Below are 10353 nucleotides of genomic sequence, written 5' to 3'. Positions count from 1 at the left end.
ATGAGTGTGGCATCAGGCTGTGTATCAGATCTTCATGGTGTACCCACACCTGGACCTGTCATCCTCCACCAGTACTCTTGGCACTGAAATGATGTTGTGGCAGAGCAGAAGGGGCTTGAAGAGACAAGAATGATGTCGACTGCTAGATTCCCGAATTATTTGTTGACGCTTACTGCAGTCTCTCTGAGAAGACAATCCCAAAGGCAGCACTAACACGTATGACACAAAATCCTTCAGTAAAAAAGATAACTAACCAACCAAAAAACCCCAACAATAAAACCCTGCATCCCAGAGCAACAAGGACCACCCCTGAGCTGGCAGAGTGCTTGACCAAACTCCAGCCGTGCGGCTTCCCTCCTCCGTTTCTGGGCACAACCACGGAGAAATGCTTGCACACAAGATACCCCAGGTCATTGCCAGATCCTAGAGTGCAAAATTCAGCTGCTTTTTCTTCCCAGTAGCTACAGCTTGGTCTCTGGATGTTAAACATACAGGACAATTCATGTTTGTGCTTCCTACATCAAGGTGGTTTGGGAGAGAATGGGAATTTAGAGTAGGAGGGGTAGCGGGACCAACTCCTTTCCATTACTCCCTCTTCATTGATTGTTTGTCTTCCATGATATAAATAATCTACAGATGAAAATGAAGGTCTTTCCTCAGTACAGAAAAAAACAACAGATAATTGTTTATCCAAATTTTTGCTGTTCAATGCGACAGGTTTCTCCTAAAATCATAGGAGTTACACCACCTCCCTCCAGTGATCAAGCTGTTTTCTAAGAGGTTTCCTAGATAACCTGTCCGCTTTCCTTAAGTTAATCCAGCTGGGCCTCTTTCTCTGAATGGTCTGACTTTCCAGACGATGACTTGCTTATGTAAATGGTGGTTTTCAAATTTTCTTTTATGGAAAATTTTTCACAACTTCTTTTCCAATGTCTTGCAAACTACAGAAATGGCGTCCTGGAGGCCCTCGGTCATTCAGAACAGGGATGAATGAAGCATCACTTGTCTTTTGAGATCAATATTAGCTCAGTTTCACAGATGGTCTGTAAGGAAAAACAGCTTGATGTTTCATGCAGAGCCCACGGTAGAAAAAAAAGTCATTAGTTTTTTGAAATAATTTCCTTGCTATTGAATTATAAAATGTCAGTATTTATTGCAAACCATAATTCCCTCTTTAGCCACAACATTTTTGGTCCTATTACACTACAGATTTATTTTCTTTTGCCTCACATGCTTTTTTTTTTGTATAATTTGTGTTTTGTTAAGAGTACCTTAAGACAAATGAATGGAAACAAATTACGCATGAGTGTGTTCAGATAAGAAAGATTATTTGACATCATAGCAATGGGATTACGGAACAGCCCACTGTAGAAAATAACAGGGACAGAAGCCCAGCTAGTTCTGCAATTGAACCTGGTCGGTTCATTAGAAGTAACAATAAAAAGATGTGGTTTATTATGGTATGTAAAACAAGTCCTTTCTCATCTAACGTTCATGAGTTGGATATAGTCAGATGCTGATTTCTAAGACTGAAAGCCAGACTGGTGTCACTGGTGTGTCTATAAGGTCTATAAGAAGTATTTCGGTTCTTGTCCCAGAACCTGTTGGAGTTGGGAGGTTGGAGGTGAGCCCTAAATGCAGAAGTTTAAGTTTGAGCTCGGCATTTCCAAAGCTCCGCTGAGACACCAGGACACTGGAATAGCCTGTTCCTAAGCGCCTCTCTCCTCTGGCTGCTGTTTTCCAGGTTTATGTCGCCATGCAGCACTATGGAGTGAACGGTTACTCCCTCCACGCCATGAACTCGCTGAGTGCCATGTACAACCTCCACCAGCAAGCAGCTCAGCAAGCCCAGCACGCCCCTGACTACCGGCCCTCGGTGCATGCCCTCACCCTGGCAGAGAGACTGGCTGGTAAGAACAACTCATGGCTTTTGCCATTTCCCTGGGTTGGGGGAAAAAAAAAACCACCTTGTTGCTTGCACCAAGTGAATATCTTCTTTGGGAGCTGGAGTGTGATACAGCCAACCGGATGGTGCAGTCCCAAATACTGGCCATGTGGCCAAGCTCTGCGGGGGACGCATGCCCTCCAGTGGACCACTGCACTTTGCTGCAGACTTGCCTCCGACAGCTGGGGATCCCAGGGGTGAGAAGGGACATAGCCCCACCATATGGGATTGACAAAAGAGAATTTAAAAAAACCACTGAAATATGGTTTATCAAGTGAGCAAAAAATAGCAGAAAACTTTTACTTTCTTGTTGGTGAATAACAGCACAATGAAGATGAGCACACAGTCAATTGGATTCCCCCACTGAGAGGTTCAGGACTTGCACTCCTTAGGGGTTAGCAGACATCTCCTGCCATCCCAGGCCATAGCTTGTTCTTCCATGTTGCCCCTTCATGCAACTATTTGCAATTTCTTGTCTTACCAGACACTCTGTCTCTGGAAAACAAGCTTCACCTGGATCTTCTTTGGGTCTCACCTTGATCTATTTCTTCCTGGGAATCCTAGACCTCGGCTTGGGTGTTGCTTTCTTGCAGGTCCTGCTGGCTCCCTCTCTGCTGCTTTTGTATTTTTGCCTTTCATAAAAGAGTTTTTTTGGGCTCAGAGAAAGTCACATGTGACTTTACCCAGTGAGAGTTACTTGCACAGCACTGTTGATGGTGGGACAGTGGGACAGGAACCACTGCTCCAGAGCATCTGATCTGTTCTCCTCTATTCAGCCACCACCTCAATACTGTCATTAGCAGTGCAAAATTCAGATAGTATTTTATGATTTGGTAGGGACAATTGTTCAAAAATAGTTGATGGAAACCTGAGAATATTTGGTACAGTAGGGCAAATATATCTGCTCTACATTTCAGCCTACCACAGAACACCCAGGTTTGGCTGAGATCATCAGAGGTTGCTGCAATGCAAATGGTCAACGGCTGCAGCATCACTGTTTTGGTCAGGGCTTGGATGCAGTGTGGTAGAGGAGACCTGACAAACCAGCATAGTGAAGCTGAAGCAAAAAGTTACCCTAGATGTGACTCTAAAAACCTTTCCAAAATGGAACGACCTTCCCTGACTGTCTGAAAATCACACATCTGCTTTAAGATAGCTTTCTAGATGTCTGATAGTAAATGATTAAAAGAAAAAAAAAAGGTGGAGTGACTCCTTCCAGCCTAGAGTAGGTGGAAAAAATTATCTACCCAGACAGCTTTAGGGCTAAATTTAAGAGTCGCGGGCTTAAGCCAAAATAAGGATGCAGAAGTTTCAGGAATCACAGAATCACGGAATCACAGAATGTTAGGGATTGGAAGGGACCTCAAAAGCTCATCCAGTCCAATCCCCCTGCCGGAGCAGGAACACCCAGATGAGGTTGCACAGGAAGGTGTCCAGGCGGGTTTTGAATGTCTGCAGAGAAGGAGACTCCACAACCTCTCTGGGCAGCCTGGGCCAGGGCTCTGTCACCCTCACTGAGAAGAAGTTTCTTCTCAAATTTAAGTGGAACCTCCTGTGTTCCAGTTTGTGTCCGTTACCCCTTGTCCTATCATTGTTTGTCACCAAGAAGAGCCTGGCTCCATCCTCGTGACACTCACCCTTTAAATATTTATAAACATGAATGAGGTCTCCCCTCAGTCTCCTCTTCTGCAAACTAAAGAGACTCAGCTCCCTCATAAGGGAGATGCTCCACTCCCTTGATCATCTTTGTAGCCCTACGCTGGACTCTCTCCAGCAGTTCCCTGTCCTTCTTGAACTGAGGGGCCCAGAACTGGACGCAATATTCCAGATGCGGTCTCACCAGGGCAGAGTAGAGGGGGAAGGTCCTCCTAGGTGGGTATTTCACAAAAGCATGTTGGTAAAGGTCTTGGACTCTGTGGATCAGTGAACCACAGCTGACTCTCAAATCTTTGTACCAGCAATGTTCCCTTATCCAGCTGCAGGTAGTGACCTCCTTAGCACGGTTCCTCAGACCACTTTGCGTGGGATCTCTAGAGGGCAGAGCTGGGAGTCGCTGTCCTCATCAAAAGGGATCAGAGAGACCAAGACTCTAATTCTGGCTCTGCTGCCAGACTGGTGACAGGTGGGGACTCTCCTTGACCTGGACGTCCATCCCCTCCTTCCGTCACCTCTTTATCATGTAGGGGGTCAGATGGTCTTGAACTCTGCAATGTGCCTTGCAGACCTCGGGTCTCAGGGTGCCCCTTTCCTAGATGGAAGGATCTCTTTAAAGATTTTTGTGATCATCTGTATCTTGTACAGCAGAGCATAGAGGACTTCATGTCTTTGACCCTAACTAGGGTAAAAGCAGAAGGAGATTAAAAAAAAAAAAAAGAAAAAAGCAGCAGACTCAAAAAGCTATTCTCGTATTCCTGACTGGGAGATTCAATTGGTTTTCTGACCTCTTATCTTTAAAATTAATAACCCACCTGGAAGACTTTCCAAATTAAATCCCACAGTCCTCTTGTCTGCTTATCACTGGCGGGGTAGGCATTATATACCTGTGAGCTGGCTCCTTTGCAGTTGCTTCACATTCTGTTACTTCTGAATATTTTTCGGTGCAGGCTATAGATCTCATTTGCCTTCCGGGGACAGTCAGAATAAAGCAGCACAAAAGCAAATGACCTTAAGTCAGAAAACCGAGGTTTCTGATTGTACCAGCAAAGCCTCACCTGCGATTTATATTCTCCTCCTTGCACAAAGCCTGAAAACATAGTTAAAACATGAAAATAATTGCTGGTTGGCTCTTGTTGGAGTGGCCAAACTTAATGCATGAGCTGCTGCCTCCGGGGAGCTAGTAGGTTTAACCTCTACTCTAGAAATTCGGGAATATTCTGGCCTGCAGGTAGGGTGTTTAACCAGTGTCCTTCCTCCTGATTCCTTGTACTTGAAGCACAAATGTTAGCTTTGTAAAACATTTTGTGGTAGCTTCAATTTCTTGTCCTAGAACATCCCTTCTCCTCACCTGGCTGCACTGTGAGCTGTGTCTGAGGGCATCAAGGACGGTCTCTTTGCCTTCAGTGTGGCAGCCAGTGCCAGCATTTTGACTCCCCGAGGAGCTCTGATACCTCGAACACAAAAGCCTCTTGTGTCCAACCAACACTGCTTTGTATTTGATCGAAGACCTTTACCCTGATCACGTCTTTTCCTGGTTGCCAAAACCACGCAGCTTTGGCAATCACCCAGAAAGGCACTGCAAATGCTGACCTAGAATGAAACAGCTGGAAGTTTGGATGAGGAATGCTCGAGTGGTGCAAAGCTGATTTGCTACACTCGTTAGCCAACGTATCTGGAACTTGGCTGTGTGGTTCTGGGGCTGGCCTGGCAGCAGGTTTTGTTTTATTGTTTGCATTCATGCCACGATGCTCATGACAAAAGCACAAATAAACAGCAGCAAGAGCCTTCATCTGCCTCTGTGCACTGATAATGTCGACTTCTCTCCCTGTTTGGTTGTTTTCTAGCTTATTCATTCCTCCCTTCTACTGAAAGTCACATTCTTAACTGAATTAAAAATCATACCAGACACTGCTCTTTCTGCATTTCCTCTTTGAGAGCAAACCTCTCGCCAGACTATTTCATTCCAATGCTGTAGCACAGCATGTCCCAACTTGCATAATAAACGGTTTTGGTAGTTGGTTTTTTTTTCATTTTAAAGTAACTTATTTTCATTGATTTAAGATCTCTCTACTTCGACTAAGTGTTGTGCAATAATAACGCCTCTGGTAAAATAATAAGCCCTTTACCATTGGCCTCAGATTTTCCCCGGTCTGAATTTCTTCTTTGCCCTCAATTTTACAAGCACAGTTCTCAAAGTCAGACCTTCTGAGTAGCTCCTCTACTGAGAAGAGCTCAACACATGAGCTCTGGGCTCGCAATTAAGTGGGGCTGGGCTTGACCCTGGCTGGCATTTCTACCCCAAAATCTGGAGAGCGTCCACACTCAGTAAAGCACGTGCTTTCAAAATAAACACACATAAGCACATGAGCTTAAGTGCTTTCCTGAACTGGAGCCCAGAACAGCTCTCCAGTATCATTCCACGAAGACTATAGTGAGCTACATATGAGACACTAAAGAAAAGCCAGCTCAGCCTGGTTTCTGGGAATATGTGTGTCTTCTAATGAGCTACAGTGAACAAAACGAGCTAAAGGCAGCTGAATCTGAGCTGGATGGACTCTTCCCACCGACCAGTGCAGTGCATCATGGCAGCGTTGAAGTCTACCAAAGCGCTGCCCTTGGCTTCAAAGAGAACATGACACATGATGTTGAGCCCAACTCCTGCTTACAATGGTGAATCTCCCCACCTTGGCTTTAATTGTGTTTCTTAATGAAAGAGGCTTATGCCATCTGCATGTCCTGCCCCGCTGATGTTGGAGCAGACTGGCTTGTTTCAAACAAATTTACGGCCTCATAGAAAGAGGTTTTGGCTCCAGAACAGGCTTTCTAGTCAGAGGTATTATCTTCTTGATCACCTCAGTTAATCAGCAAAATGTGTGCATGCGCTTTACTAGATTTAAGGCCATGAAAAGAATGTTTTTTGTAGGTCCATCTGGTGTTAGCAAGTGTTTTATTCACGTGTCAACATACAAATTCCAATAATTAAATTGGCCACTTTTCTTGTCTTCCAACGGCTGTACATTTCAAGACATCATTTTGGAGGCACGTTATGGATCCCAGCACCGCAAACAAAGGCGAAGTCGCACAGCCTTCACCGCCCAACAGCTGGAGGCGCTGGAGAAGACCTTCCAGAAGACTCACTACCCAGATGTGGTGATGAGAGAGCGGCTGGCTATGTGCACAAACCTACCTGAAGCCAGAGTCCAGGTACTGATATCTTGTGGATTTGGCAGTGGGGATGATTAAAAGAATAAAGTGGGGTTCCCAGAGTGTTGACAGCTTCCTGGACCTTTCAAGATTCTTCTAGTGTAACCAGAGATTTTGGGACCATAAAGTTGTCAAAGGCAGGGGCGGGACGGAGGGGGATAAAATAATCCAAAGTCACACATCTGCTAAGGAAATTCTTAATCCACACACACATTTTTTAAATTAAAGATAGTCTGAAGTGTACACTGGTTTTCATTTGTTCTTTCACATTTCTTTGTGGGAAATCTTAGAAACCTCAACAGAAGTCTACTTATTTATTTATTTACAAGGCTTTTCTGGCTTTCTCAGAAAAACAGAAACCCAAGTAATTCCAGCTGCTCTTTTCCACCAGTGTCAATATTTCTAACATCTCAGGCCAAGGTTTGCTTTGTTTTGTTTTGTTTTGTTTTGTTTCATTTCTTTTACTCCAACTAGTGTAACTTGCTTCATAACCTGCAGGTAGGGAGGTTCTTGTACTGCTGCACTTTAAAAGACTAAATAGCAGGTTCTTCAGAGTGAAACGGAGAAGTAGTAGAAAAAAATAGTTCTTTTATGTAATCACCAAGACATTTTGATCTTCAAAATTTTTGTTTCCTCATCTAACTAGCCGAACAACAGTAACAACTCCTGCAAATATTTTCTTCCAATCCATGTCTACCGATTTAGGTTAAAAAATAGGGATTCTCTCCTTCTCTAAATTCACTTCTGAGATAACAGCCTATGCCTGTAATGACTTCTTTTGAGTGTTGCCGTCAGAGTTTTGATACACTTATAACCAAATGGTTTTAGAAACTAGCAGAACATTGTACTGTAAACCAATGCGATGTCATCAGACTTGGCTATAAGACATTCTGGTTGGGCACAACATCCTAACCAATTTAGGAAAAAAACCAACAAAACCAAACACAAAAAGCCCCCAGAAACAATACCAGTGGAGTGGCTTAGCGAATCAACTTAAGGGTTGGGCATTGTGAAAAACATATTTGTTGTGCCATTTGTGGAAGCACTGAAAACAGATAGAGCTCTAAGATCCAACAGAGAGGAATGATATTTGGGCACAATAGGCTTGCAGTGCCTTATTACTTGGGATTCTCCTGAAGCTCCCAGGCTGAATGATGCTGAATTTGGCACTAAGCAGGGTTTTCACCAGTTTTCCCTCTTTGCTGTCTGTGGCATTGAAGGTTTGGTTCAAGAACCGGAGGGCCAAATTCCGGAAGAAGCAGCGTAGCCTGCAGAAGGAGCAGCTGCAGAAGCAGAAGGACTGTGAAGGGAGTCACAGCGAGGGAAAGACGGAGCCGCCCATGCTGGAGACCCAGGCCACCACCCCAGAGACCGAGAAGGTCCAAAGCCTCCCGAGTGAGGTAGGCACAGACCTCAATCTAACCCTGTCGGAGCAGTCGGCCAGCGAGTCTGCGCCTGAGGACCAGACCGACAGAGAGGAGGAGTTTAAGAGCACCTTGGATGAGGCTAAAGTGGACAAGAGCCCTGCTGTGGACAGCAAAGCTTTGAACTGCAAGAGAGTGAGCCCAAAAGCAGGTGAGGGTCAGCATCTTGGTGGGAGTTGGTGTCAGGACCTGGCATTTCCAAGAGGGATGCTGGTGGTTGGGTTTAGCCCCTTATTCCCTGTGGCATGAGTACTTGCAGGTAGACTGCCCAGACTTGTCTTCTTGTCCCCAGCAATAAACGGGACTCACAGAGGGCATGTTGTCTATTGTAGAAGGAGCACAGAAAGAGCAAGACCTTCTGCTCAGGTTAGAGCTTGTGGAGAGCAGTGCACAGTGGCAGCAGGAAAGCCATAGCAAACAAATCAGCTCTATTTCTGTGCTGTAAGATGCTAAGAATGGAACAGACTCATATTTTGCTCTCCCGAGCTAACACAACCCCTCTCATTTGCCCTCCTGATGCAAGAAAGAAGCCCATGCTGTAGTCCAAACTCTACCGGGGTGCAGAGCAGCACCTGCATCCAGCCTGTAGAAATAACCCCCATCTTCTCTGTCTCCTGCTGCAGAGTCCCCTATCAGCACAACTGTGACGCCTTCATCCAGCAGCGGCCTGGCTCAGACTCACTCCTACTCTTCCTCGCCTCTGAGCCTCTTCCGCCTGCAGGAGCAATTCCGCCAGCACATGGCAGCCACCAACAACTTGGTCCATTACTCCTCCTTCGAAATGGGGACACCATCTGCCATGCCCTACTTGGGCATGAACGTCAACATGGCGCCGCTGAGCTCCCTGCACTGTCAGTCGTACTACCAGTCGCTCTCCCACGCTCAGCAGGTCTGGTCCTCACCCATCCTGCAGGCCTCCAGCTCCCTTCCAAGCCTGAACAGTAAAACAACAAGTATTGAGAACCTACGGCTCCGGGCAAAGCAGCATGCAGCATCCCTTGGGCTTGACACCTTACCCAACTGACTGCCAAGACGAGGTCCCATTGCCTGTCAGAAGATGCATCAGAGGTTGGCACTAGACATGTGGCTCCCCGAACCCCTGCCCACCCTCATCACTTCCCGGAGTAAGGTGCTCCCTTAGAGGGAAAACTTTGCATTTATTAATGTCTTATTAGCACCATGATCGCATCAGACGTTGCTACTGGCCTGCTCTTCACTAAATATTTAAGGAGGAAGGGAGAGAGGATGTGTATTTAGACAGATGAACTGTCCTCTGGACTGCCATGAGTTAAGCCCGTGACGTTCAGGAGAAGCACCCTTTCCTCATCCCTGTGATAATGTGCCAACTGTGTTATATACACCTTTTTTTGTTGTTGTTGCATTCTTTGGGAAAAGAAAGAGTCCTGCTTTGTCTTGTATATAGTTTATAATGTTGACAGCACTCATCACCTGTGTGTTACTGTCAGTGTTACAGAACTGTGACCTCTTTTGCTTTTATTCCCCTTTCCTTCTCGATTTTAGTAGCTAGTATCAAGGTTACAAACCAGCCATCCTCTCAACCCCAGCTCACGGCTAGTTGCTCTTCTTGGGTCAGTGTCCTAAAGGTGTTTATGGCAAAGAAAAATAATTGTGCACGTCACCGCTCCACCTCTCCCTTCTCTGTTAAAGCCAATTTTGTAACAGCCAGGAAATTATCTGAAGGTGAATTTCCTGTTTAAGCACTTCATATAAGGCAAACACTTTTTGTTTACTTTTTAATAGCACTTGTTCAAAAAGAGAGGATAAAATATTGGCCAAATGCTGCTGGCTGGGGAGGGAAATGAAAGCCAAATTCACAGGATTATTTTTGATCTAGATTGTTTCCTCTTTGATATTCACTGAAGTGTAAGCTCCTCTATTTACAAATTACAGGGTTTTCTTGTTGGAGAGCATTTTGGTTCAACTTTGACAATAGAGAATAATAAAAACTTTGTATGAACTCTTGGTGTGTTCATACACCATGAATTATATGGTTCTTTGACAAAAACTTGATTAATGCAAGCTGTGTTTAGAAAAACGCTCTGATCACCAAATTCTACCCTCAAGCCCTGCAGCTTCAGAAACTGGTTAGCAAGTGAAAATGTA

At 45.1% G+C, this 10353-nt stretch overlaps 1 protein-coding gene across 2 annotated transcripts; it reads left to right on the top strand.

The window, feature by feature from the left end:
• The first annotated feature begins 1756 nt into the window (after positions 1-1756).
• Positions 1757-9253, top strand: DMBX1 (diencephalon/mesencephalon homeobox 1). 2 transcript variants are annotated; one of them, XM_010189327.1, is made up of 4 exons: positions 1757-1908; positions 6610-6805; positions 8026-8380; positions 8853-9253. In XM_010189327.1, exons 1-4 carry the CDS (start codon positions 1757-1759, stop codon positions 9251-9253), a joined length of 1104 nt encoding a protein of 367 aa, XP_010187629.1. The 2 variants fall into 2 exon arrangements, with proteins under 2 accessions (XP_010187629.1, XP_010187630.1); XM_010189328.1 differs by having other exon boundaries at positions 1757-1910; positions 6627-6805.
• The last annotated feature ends 1100 nt before the right edge of the window (positions 9254-10353 follow it).

Source organism: Mesitornis unicolor, unplaced genomic scaffold (assembly GCF_000695765.1).
Source record: "Mesitornis unicolor isolate BGI_N332 unplaced genomic scaffold, ASM69576v1 scaffold33717, whole genome shotgun sequence".
NCBI classification, from domain to species: domain Eukaryota; kingdom Metazoa; phylum Chordata; class Aves; order Mesitornithiformes; family Mesitornithidae; genus Mesitornis; species Mesitornis unicolor.
Note: the sequence above shows the minus strand (reverse complement) of the source record. Positions and strands in the feature narration are given on the sequence as shown.

Excerpts from the sequence above, each read along its gene's own strand:
- DMBX1 (XM_010189327.1), top strand. The coding sequence starts at position 1,757 with ATGCAGCACTATGGAGTGAACGGTTACTCCCTCCACGCCATGAACTCG. Across the intron at positions 6,806-8,025 it reads TACCTGAAGCCAGAGTCCAG|GTTTGGTTCAAGAACCGGAG; the intron begins GTACTGATATCT and ends GTGGCATTGAAG. Across the intron at positions 8,381-8,852 it reads GAGAGTGAGCCCAAAAGCAG|AGTCCCCTATCAGCACAACT; the intron begins GTGAGGGTCAGC and ends CTCCTGCTGCAG.